Raw genomic sequence first — 12,081 nt, 5'->3', positions numbered from 1 at the left:
TCCTACTTTGCATTGTTTTAAGCTGAGCCCTAAATTATAATTTCTGTCGGGCAAAAGCCCGTAAGAAAGATCTCTGGACCCATAGCCTGTCTAGTGCTTCTTCTTGCTGTTGGTCTAAATGATATGAGTTTTATGAGACACTGTTCCCTTCAACAATGCTGGAGTTAGGGATGCCAGATCTCTGTGTAGTTCAAAATCCTTGTATAATTCTTATGCCCCCCAAGACATAACTACAAAGTATAAACAGTTCTCCCTTTCCCTCTCCCTCACTCTGTGTAATGAGCCTGGAAGGTCTTTATGACCCCCTAATCATGAGGGGCTGAATTAGAGATGTTGTGTTTGGGGACAAGTTGACCATTTTGAGTTTGTCTTTAGTATTGAACTCACGGTGTTCTGGATGGCCAGGGTCACAGTATTTATTGAATATTTATTTATTGAATCTGAATGGATGGATGGATTGAATTTTTTTATGTATAACCAAAACCATTTCTACCAGGTGGCGCAGATCTATATGCTACACGCAACTGGTCCAAGCCGTGGACCAGTTGGGGTGGTGAAGGTCCGTGTGCAGGGAGGCACCTCTGTGCTTGTGTGGGGGCAGGGCATGCTCATGTGCTTGTGTGGGTGGGCGGAGCATGTGTGTGTGTGTGTGTTGGCGGGCCATCTATGCGGGGCTGGGGGGGCAGGAGATCTGCCTTCGTGGCCCAGCCTGCCGAGGCCATGACCCAGTACTGGGCTGTGGACTGGGGGTTGGGGACCCCTGTTGTATAGGACCATAACATTAAATGAACCATGGAAAGATGGAATTCACAGCCTGCTTTAGAAGTTCTTGAACTTAATTTTACAACTTAATACTTACTTGAGAATGCTTATTTTACTATTCCTATTTTATTTTATCCTTTTCTGATTGTTTATATGTAATTATATTAGATGTCAAATACTATTTTTAGACTGGCTTAATTTATCCTCTGGTATACAAGCTGTTTGGCTGTAAAGCAATAAAGTATTCACTATTCACAAAACCAGGCTGCTTAAACCCATGCAATTCAAGGGAGAAGTGTATTACAAAATTCCTGCATTCTTTTGTTTGTTTTTCAGAGCCAGGAAGAAAGATTTGCTTTTATTGCAGAGTGGTATGACCCAAATGCTTCACTTTTCCGGCGTTATGAGCTTTTATATTACCCAAAAGATGGGTCAGTGGAGATGGTAAGACTCTTGTTTCTTATAAGAATACTTTGCAGATCACTTCACTTGCAACAGAAAAATAAGCCACCCTTGGCGATATGGGCTCATGTTTTAGGAATTCAAAAACATGAGAAAGCCACAACTTCCTCCAAAAAGTGTATAAGTTCCTTTCTCACAACTCACATTAGAATCTGGAAACACTCTTTTTTGTTTGTTTTGTTTTTTGTTTTAAGAATGAAGCAATGTGGCTGGAAAAATTAAGTGTAAATACTTTTCCAGGGCCCCTGATGATTTTGTAAAATATAGCAGCAGTAGTGTGAATATGAAGACGATGAAGATGGTCTTCCAATTAGGACTGATTAAACTGTCCTGTAGCTACCTGGAGCATCCTGAAGGAGATGGAGCCCTCACTGAAATGCAGGATCTTAGAAAACTATCTTTGTATGGCAGTTGGCTGACCCTTGGTCTTAACTCATTAATTACATGCCATAACGTCAATTCCAATGTAAGGCAAACCCTTCCAGGGTTTTTGTGGTATAGAATGCTCAAAATAGTTGACCATTCCCTTCTTCTGAGGGATGCCCTGCAACTATGCATTGTGCCCAGGGCAGCACAGGCTGGCTCTTCCTTTAGGAGGCACACTGAGGAATCAAAACTCTAGTGTTTGGCACTGCAGTCAATTACCCAGCTCTCTGAGCTATGTCTGACTTCAAATAACTGTGTGATCCATCCATCCACAGAAATAAAGGTCCGGGCTGGGTTATTAAAAAGTAATAAGAAAGATTTTCTATGACACTGTAGTTTAGGACACTGTTGCCAACAAATAGGCATGGATACTACTTTGATTGTAATTGGATTTTATATTTAGTGTGGTACTAAAGTGTGGTATGCAGTACATGCTCTATATTTTTCTGCTCTGCAAAGAGGTCTCTAAGCCTACAAAGAAGTCTATAGGCCTCACCTAAGGCAATGGACATATTTATCAGGGCCCAAACTGGAGTTTTGTCTACGTAGAGAGGAGAGACTCTAAAGTGATATCTTTGACATCTCTGCTTACATAGCATCTGCAAGCTCTGTCTTACCTTGCTGGCATTCTGTTTGAAAAGCAGTGGATATCACATCTGGTCCAATTATAGAATGATTTGATTGAAGGCCAAATTTTATATAATTTTTTCTTGACTTGAGAGTTCTGAAGAACTTGTAAGTTCACCCTGCTAGCAAATGATCCAATGAGGGTATTACTCAACCTAGAACATGCAGCCACACAAGTACAGTAACTGTTTCAAGTTTTCTCGGCTTCTCAATACATTTTTAATTTGTAAGAGTGCTACTCCAAAGGGAGTTATTTTGTGCTGTTGTTGAATAAAAGAGCCTGCGTAGTTTGCTTGGTCACCACTTCTCCAAAGAGGATTTATGTCCAGATTAGCAAGGAAAATTCAGGAGCAGTTGGTTCGTGTGGTTTCTGATAATCAGGGAATGAATACAGGGTGGTAGAAATTAAAATACTCTGGTGACTTGGAGTTGCTGCCAGGCTCCTTAGCAAATCTACCTGAGAGTTTAGAAGCATCTTGGAGGAGAACTGTACATAAAGTTTGTTTGCCAGTCATTCTTGAGTCATTTCTCTTGTGTCTTGAAGTGCATTGGCACATAATTGCTATTGGCACATAATTGGAGGTGTCAGATTAGCAAAGGGATGGGGTGGCAGGAGCACTCATTGAAGAAAGATTTAGGGTTGGTGATTACAGACATCAAGATGGTGACTGGTTCTGCAATTTTGTGATCAAGTAACTCAAGAGAATAGACTAAGTCACTTTTCTTTTGGACTCAAGTCTTTCATATTCTTCATCATGAAAATTGGTAATATAGTTACATTTTGGAGTCAAAAGAAAAAAATCAGCAGATTTGGTGTTTGAGAAACAGTGGTTTCTATAGCCTATACCACTTTCCAACCAGATTTATTTGATGGACCGATACAGACATATGTTAACACTGAGTAATAGCAAACTTCTCACTTTATTAACAGAAGTTAGATCGGGAAAGCCTAATGCTGACTTAGTATACTGTATTTCCCTGTGGCTACATGACAGTACCTACCTTTACTGAGCTTGTAAAGGAGGAGAGGATATATCTAAAGAGATTTCATTCTTAGATCACTCAACTAGTCACATTTTTGCTTAAACAAAATATATTAGTAACATTAAAGAATCTTAAGCATTCTCCTTAGGACACAACATTTGATTTTGTGGTTTGTAGAACAGTATCTGGGACTCAAATGAACCACACAGTGTGCTCCATGTGCACAGTTAAAGGCTTTAGGCTCAGGCAAGCTGGTGGGAAAACTCAGCCAGTCATTAGATGCAGCACAAGGATCTGTCTAAGAGGAAAAGCAATCATTCCTGTGTGCCTGCAGAAGCCAGCTAATGTGCCTGAGGGGCGGTCTAGTTCCAAACCAGCACATTCACTTCCTTTCGAGTATTGAAGAGTGTAAGGAGAATAATAAATCTGCAAACTGTTATATAGGCAAACTGTATTAAATAGGATGTTGATAATATTGTTGTTCACTCACTATTGTGCACCTGACTCTTTGTTTTAATTATATCTTAAGTAATCCAAAGTATGCAAACCACTTTAGATCTTCATGGGAATTATCATTTAGTGGGAAAAACCACTTACAGTTTGTTGCACTTGTTCATGGTGATTGGAAGATGTGGGAATGTTTGCACTAATTATTTTTAAAGATTTTTAAAGTAAACTGCAAATCTGTTGGTTAGTTCTTGAGGATTACTCAGCAAAGGAGTGTGGGAGAATGTGATTCATTATTCTGCAGCAGTAGAGAACTTACCATTCTTGAATACTGAATAACAGAGTGCGGTACAGAGACTACTCATAGTTGGTAACATTTGGATTCACATGGTATTGAGGAGTTTTGGTTCCCCGTTGTCTTCTATCAGTTTCTTGCAATTTGGGATGACTGTTGGAAGTCATTCATTTCAAGTGTGTTGAATAGGGTTGGAAATCTGGGCAAAGCATTTTGTGAGGAGAGACTTCTGCAGCTTTCAGTAAGGCACTGTAAATATAAAAAGAAAAGACAGTTTGAGGAGGATTCAGAAAGTTACTTTTGAAGCTAAGAAATGATAAAACAACATGGAGCATGCAAATATTCTTACAGTATTTGCAATTTTATCTGTTGTATCTCTGTCAGAGTCTGAAGCTGCAGTCTTGCACGCAGTTAACAGTGAGCTGTTTGAGCATAATGGGCTCCGTTTGTCAATCAGAGTTGCAGGTTGATCTGTTATATGATATGTTTTGGAGAACATGGTTTGCAGTTATATAAGAAAATAAATTTTTAGTTTCCAAGCTAATAGAAACAGGATACCCATGAAGGGACTGAAAGGTGAACATTCTGCACTTAAACATGAACATCTGGAGGATTTTTTTACCTTATTCTCATAGGAGAACTGTTCTCACCAGACAGACATTGAAATTATATTATTTAACAAAAATGACACTGTATTAATGATTTTTGGTTCTTCAGTAGGAAACACATAGTAGTCAACAGACATAGGAGTGGGTGGTGGTTTTTTTTTTAGTTTTGAAAATATTTCATTAAACAATTAAATGTCATGTTTACTTTTAACTTTGTTATTATATGTCTTCAATTCTGATGTATGGTGACTTTAGTAGGGTTTTCATGGCATGTGAGATGTTCACTAAGTGGATTACTGTTGCCACGCATGCACGCACGCATGCGCGCGCACACACACAAACACACACACAAAGAGTGTCACTTAGTAAAACTATTAAAATTCTCTTCTTTGATTCAATATTTGGATTCTTGCATTGAGCAGGGGATTGGACGCAGACCCAGTTTGAGAGTTACAAAATTTTCTGATGGTGTCTTCTAAACCAGGTACTAGCCCAGATAGAAAGATTATGCTAAATAATTTATACAGAAGCCTGTGGAACTGTACAAAATAAAGGCTGTAAGACCTCATTCACAAAACTTTAAAAATGAACACATTAATTGAAATCCTGTTGCTTAATGTAAGGAAATTTCTTACTTTCAGTCTGTACTTAGATGGCAAATAAAGCGTTTTCACAGTGATTTGTAACAGTGGCGCACACACATACCAAGTTAGTGTGCATGTACATACATCCTGTAGAATCATAGCAAAGACGTTCTGAATGGACTGAAAGTTACAAATTTCCTTATGCTACATAACAGTATTTCAGCTGTTGTCTCATAATATTTTAATCATTCATAATGAGCTTTTCGAGTTGTATCACATTATAATATATTTTACTTCTACACGTAGATAACTCAGTCTCTTTACCTTGCAGTATGACATGAAGAACCGCTGTAGATTTCTCAATCGCACTAAATATGAAGATCTGAACTTTAAAGATCTATTTGTTGGAAACAGAATTACAGTATTCTCCCGCCACCTCAATTTGGTTGACTATGGGGATCAATACACTTCCCGCATGTTGGGCAGTTGTAAAGAAAGGTGAGAGGATGTGGCCTTTGAAACTCAGGCCCTTTTTACTGTGTATGCTGTTTTGACCAGTGGCTTTCATACTCTTTGTCTTCTGACACAGAGAGCCTTCTTATTTAACTATATAAGAAGGTATGGAAATGTACTTTTTTCCATGATCATTTTTTTTTCTAAAGGACATAATAATATGGGATTAATGTATTCTTGAAGGCTTTCACAGCCGGGATCCGATGGTTGTTGTGGGTTTTCCAGGTTGTTTGGCCGTATTCTTTTCTTTAAAAACCTTAAGAACATGGCCAAACAACCTAGAAAACCCACAACAACCAATATGGGATTAAATTGGTCTTAGGTAAAAATTGAGTCAAGTTCTTTGACATGAAAAGGGAAGGAATAGGTTGGTTTATTTATATTTATATTCTCTTCAGGTAAGGTTGGTTCTCAGGACACCTTGCTATCAGAACACACACAAAACACCACTTGTTAGTTATACATGGAGGTGTTTGTGGCAGTCTTCTCTGATCCTGTCTGGTTGACATCTACTCCTTGCCCCAAGTTTTTGGTTTCCCCGTTCAGAGGGAGTTTGTAGAAAAGCTGCCTAATGCTTAAAATGCTAACCCACACATGCAGCCTTCTGATCACATGTGGGTAACCTTGGCCCACTAGAAACTGTTTCACTCACATCAGTGTAGACAGTGGTGAGGGATCAATGGAGATTTGGTGCATCAAGTCCTCCATGAGTTTTACTGATTCATGTGGGCCTACTTTAGTGCAGTTTACTATGCTAAGCAACAGTATCTCCACAACTCCTTTCTCCTCTCAGCTGATGACAGACCATCTCTGGTTACTCAAAGCAGATTGACTTCTTTGAACGGTCTGTATCACCTAGTCTGAGCTTTCAACATTTTGTCACTCTTCTGCCTATCTTTCCAACACTCAGCCTATGTATAGATGGTAATCATATGTTCACAGCCATATCTAGCCTCTGTATTTGCGAATACATATGTACATAGCTGTTAAGAATAGGTAGAGTCACCACCACCCCTCAGCGTGCTCTCCCCCTTTCTGTATGATACTTCTGTAGGCATGAAGGAAGACTGATTGCACTCACTGTACTTAGTGCCAGTTGTCTTTCAGTTATCCTTTGATATATGAGAAAAGAGTAATGGCCCTGAGTGTCAGCATTTTAAGTCAGTGAAATGAGGAGAAAAACTAAGGCACAATGAAATAATATTTAGCCTGTATTATATTATAGCGAGGGTAAGCAAAGTGCAGACTGCATGCAGCCCCCTCCAAACTCTTCAGAAATAAATAATAATTTAAAAAACGAGGCTGCATTGTTGTGTTGCCAGAGGCATCTGAGAGCAGTGGCTTTTGCATAAGGGTTTTTTCCCCCTAAAAAATTAGACAAAATTATCAAACTCCAGTGTAAGTGTCTGGGCACTCACTTGTTTGACCTCCTTTTTGGGGAAAGAAAAATCAATTTTGTGCCATTTTCAGGCTAGTACAGTGCTCAGGGAGTGCTGGGGGCAAAAAAAAAAACACATCCCATATTCCACCAGAAATGCAGAGGGTTTCTGAAAATTAACACAACCCCTTCCTTTCTTTCCTGTAGTGTGAGAATATAAACAACAATGTTGCAACATTGTTGTAAGCTGGTCTGTTTCAGGCCTACTGAATTTGGGCATACATTTATTTATTTATTTATTTATTTATTTATTTATTTATTTATTGGACTTATATACCGCCCCATAGCGCTACAAGCACTCTCCGGGCGGTTTACAATTTTAATTATACAGGCTACACATTGCCCCCCCAGCAAGCTGGGTACTCATTTTACCGACCTCGGAAGGATGGAAGGCTGAGTCAACCTTGAGCTGGCTACCTGGGATTTGAACCCCAGGTCGTGAGCACAGTTTTAGCTGCAGTACAGCGTTTTAACCACTATTTCCCTATGCAACAGGGATCTGTGAAATCAAGGAAAAATGGTTGTAATTGCCACACAAATAACAGCCCCCTCGTCCTTCATGCAGTTTATATGACAAAGTTCCACTTTTCTTTCTCAAAGGTTTGATTCAAATATTCTATGTGGAAGATCTGAGTATTAAGTGATGTAACTGGCATGATAGTACTTTCTTATGCTGATATTTGTGATTGTAGAACTAATATTTGTGGTGCCTTATTTCTATTTTATTCTTGTTCTCATTCCTAGAACCCTGGCTTTATTAAAACCTGATGTAGCACTCAAACTTGGGGAAGTCATTGATATGATTATTAATGCTGGTTTTACAATAACTAAAGCTAAAATGATGAAACTTACAAGGTAAGTTTCTAATAGTGGTGAAGATAAGCTATCACATTTTTAAAAGCCCTTTACTGGTTCACAAAAATGTATTTGTTTTACAGAGAAAGTACTCTTATCTTAAAGTAGTGGCTTTTGCCAAGGTATCTCTTCTTTTTGCATCTCCTCAGTAATGTTTCGTTAAAGCAAATAAAAACCTCATCTAGTCAATGAATGTAAGGGGAAAAGGGAAGCAATATGATGCAATATGCCTGTGCTTTGACCATAAGAAGCAGAAAGATGTGGGCTTTTTAAGAATCAGAAGTGAATGTAAATCACTTCCAGTTTTTTGGGGGGAAAAGTGCCTCCTTGCTGAAACAGCTTGTGGGGAACAAAAACCCACATTTTGCTCCTTTTTAAAAAAACTAATAACCCCCTTTTTATTAATAAAAACAAATGTTTTGCATATGAAAGGTGCCTCAGTGGAGAACACTGAGATATTGTTTGCCCAACTCTGATTTAAGAGACTGTGAAGTTTTCACAGCCAGCCACCTAAGCCATGGCCTGAACCGATGTGGTCCAGCAGTCCATATCCTGATGCATATGCATAACTCCAAGACTATAGCTGCCCAACAGGAAATCATGTGAGTTCTTGGTTTGAAATTGTTAGCCCTTCCCTACCATGTTTGCGATTACTCTGTGCTTTCTAATAATTGTAAATTCAGCCTCAGCGTTGGATGAAGAGATTTAAAGTCACATTGACAATGCTTCTGAGGAAACATTTCTTCTGAGCTAAATAGAAATGGGCTACTTTTGTTTTTCAACAACTATTGTATATTTTGTATAAAAATGTCTATAGTTTGTATAAATAACTTCTGCATAAATACAAAATTTCTCTTAAAGAAAGGAAATTTTCCTCTCAGTCTGTCTTGCAAGTCCTAGTACCAATCATTGTATAAAATTAAACATGTATTTGTTTCCAAGATTAGTGTGTTTTTTGTAATAAGCAAAACAGTTTTTCATAGCTAACAATCCAGATCTAATTCAAACAATTGCACACATTTAACAAGCACTATAATACATAGATATATTTTAATAATACAAGGAGAAAAAAATTACAAGGAGCCCTGCAGAAGTCTATCAAGTCCAGTATTGTATTCCCTGTTTTGGCCAACTGATTTTCTCTGGGAAGCTCATAAACAAAACATGGAGCCAGTAGCTCTCCTGCACTGTTTTTCACCACAGCAGTGGGTTCCGCAGCAATTAGCATGTTCATAAATATTCTAAATTATCTGAATATTGCTAGTTATTTATTAGCTTGTTGTTAGTTAAGTTTGTATCTTGGATTTCCTCCAGCAAGTTGAAGACAGTATGCAGTCTTCCTCCTTCCTAACTTTAACCTCACAAGACTGTTGTGAGATGGGCCTGGTGGAGAAGGCAGGTGTGACTGCCCCAGATGACTAACCCATTGTGCTCAATGTGCTTGAGTGAGAACTTTAATCCAGGTCTTCTGACTCTCACTCAAATGTAACAGCTGCTATGCCATGCTGACTCTTTGATGTTGAATACCTTTGGCCCTAAAAGCAGGATGGACAGAAGATCCTAGGAAGAGAGACAATAAAAAAAGAAAATGGAAGCAATACTCTTCCAGAAGAACAAAGGAACTAGTAAATGACAAGAGAACAGGATTCAAAAAGAAAGGCAGACAAGGCACAGGCAACATATTTCAAAAGATGCCAGTAGTGGAATGGGCTGAGTCACATACTGATTTGGAATAACCAACCACATCTTTGCCTGCCAGCATCTACTTCTAATTTATTGCATTTATAACATATAGCAGTGTATCTAAAGTACCCCTCACATTAGTTAGAAGGCACTTTGACCTAAGAAAGGCCAAGGAATTTGTTTTTCTCCAATTCAGCTAAAGTCCCCATGCTATTCTCAAAGCATACTGTTCTAGGAGCTCTCCTGTTTTATAATGGGAACACAGAAGTTTTTAGTGGGAGAAGGACATGGGTCTGTAGTAGAAAACAGGCTTTGCATTGAAAATCCTAGGTCCCCGGCATCTCCAGGAAAGCTTTGGGAAGATTTCTCTCTGAAACCCTGGAGACCCCTCTGCTAGCTGGTGCAGACTGAGATGATGAGGTAGGCCTGGTATAAGGCAGTTCCTTCTAGGCTTACAATGGGCATGGGAAATCCTGTGTACAAGTAAAACTTTGCTTGTAATTTTTCAAATCAAAAATAATTATGCATGTATGTTTTCATAGAAGCATGAATGGAGATATTTATTGTAAAACATTTTTTAATTTTTGGTAGAGGAGAAGCAATGGATTTCCATGCAGACCACCAAGCTAAACCTTATTATAAGTAAGTATATATTACAGCAAACTGGATAGTTGTACTCATTGGAATAAAGATTCATAGATTGACTTTTGCATGTGTCTTATTGATTATGACAGTTTTTAGGAAAATATTGTGGACAGTATTTTGGTAGGAGTGGAAGGCTGAAGGGGCTTGCCAGGTTGGCTTACTCCATCGTTCTCTCCCACACTTGGTGGGATCAGTAGTGGCTGACACATATTTCCCCACCACCCAGATTCTTTATGATGTTAGCAGTAGCCACAGTGTGATCCTTCAGTACCTTGCTAGTTAGACCTTCAAACCTTAAAACAGTTTGGGATCGGGTATTTCAAGGTCTGTCTGTAGGCATATGAAGCCTGGGCCATAAGATGCACTAAATACTTCTCATAGAGTTGCTGTCAAGGCCCATCAGGAGAGCAGATACTAAAGACAGTGCTTTTTTAGTAGTTCCCATGTGTTTTAAACTCTTATCCCATAGAGGTATGCCTGGCCCTATCTGTGCTGGTTCTTAAGCAGATTTTGACACTCCTTGTGGAATGCCTTACATTCCAGTATTTTGAAAGAAAATAAAGCACACTTTTTAGAGAAGTTTTTAAGATCTCTTCCCTTTATAATTGTCGTTATTTATATTATATTTTGATTCTGTCTGCATTTGTCATCACCATTGTGGGCTTTTTGTGGGGGCTGTTAGGTCATTTTGTTAGGATAGGTGGTGGGTGGGTTCTTACGTTTAAGTTTCAAGTTTCTAAGCTGCCCAGAGCAGTGGTTTGCCACTAATTGGGTGGTTGAATGAGTGAGTGAGTGAGTGAGTGAGTGAGTGAGTGAGTGAGTGAGTGAGTGAGTGAGTGAGTGAGTGAGTGAGTGAGTTTCCGTCTATGTTGTTTTGAGGCATTGGGTGCTGTTTTAAAGTCTTATAGTTAGTTTCCAGTGAGATTGTTTATATGCATTTTAGACTTCTCTTATGTTAGTTTTTAGTAATTTCAGAAGTTGCCATGGCAGCATGTAATGTAGTACTGTATATACATTTAAGTAACAAGGAGTAAATTACTTGGAAGTTGATGTTGTCACATAAATGGAGATGGGCAGTGGTTGATAGTTTAGATGGGAAAGGTCTGAGATTCACCTCCTACCATCATTAGTGAAAAGGATTGTGTAGTGAGTGATAGCAAAGGCTTCTGCTTGAGGTTTTGTGGCAGGGTTGGGGAACATGTACCCTTCCAGATACTTTTGGGTTCCATCTCTCATCTCACTCAGCCACTATAACTAATGTCAGAAGTTGTGGCAGTTGTAGTTGAGCAGCATTGGGAGACTGGATAAGAAGGATGGGATAAACAAATTCTTTCAGCTTATTCAGCTTTATCTGCTTTAGTAGGAGTGGAGAGCATTGGGGGGCAGGTATTGACTTATTTTTCTGGTAGATGGGACATGTCAGCAGTGAGTGGGGCCACACCTCAGATTGGGCAGAGACACCCCACTACTGGTATGCATCCTTGATGATTAATTGATGCATTTTCCTATATACATTCCCCCTTAATTCAATGCACTTAGAGTTTTAAAAGCCTCCACTGAACCAGTGGCAGCTTTTAACTGTTTTAATCACAAGGGGTACGGGGATGGTGGTACATTCAATGTGTGAATGTACGGAGGTTGTTGAGGAGGCTAATGTTAGTTTTTCTATCCTGAGCAGCACTCCCATCCAAAATGCACCTCACCCTGCAAATAGATTTATAAAACACTCCTAGAACACCAATAGAGGTTTGT

General features: G+C 39.0%; 1 protein-coding gene across 2 annotated transcripts in view; it reads left to right on the top strand.

The window, feature by feature from the left end:
* The window catches only part of NME7 (NME/NM23 family member 7), an 84,059-nt gene that overhangs the window by 17,029 nt on the left and 54,949 nt on the right, over positions 1 to 12,081 (top strand). For both annotated transcript variants that reach the window (XM_020784914.3, XM_020784913.3), the window contains exons 2-5: positions 1,099 to 1,206; positions 5,527 to 5,693; positions 7,891 to 8,001; positions 10,276 to 10,326. In XM_020784914.3, coding sequence (XP_020640573.2) covers positions 1,099 to 1,206; positions 5,527 to 5,693; positions 7,891 to 8,001; positions 10,276 to 10,326 — 437 coding nt within the window. The remainder of the gene's footprint in view (positions 1 to 1,098; positions 1,207 to 5,526; positions 5,694 to 7,890; positions 8,002 to 10,275; positions 10,327 to 12,081) is intronic.

This window comes from Pogona vitticeps, chromosome 3 (genome assembly GCF_051106095.1).
Source record: "Pogona vitticeps strain Pit_001003342236 chromosome 3, PviZW2.1, whole genome shotgun sequence".
Classification (NCBI taxonomy): domain Eukaryota; kingdom Metazoa; phylum Chordata; class Lepidosauria; order Squamata; family Agamidae; genus Pogona; species Pogona vitticeps.
Note: the sequence above shows the minus strand (reverse complement) of the source record. Positions and strands in the feature narration are given on the sequence as shown.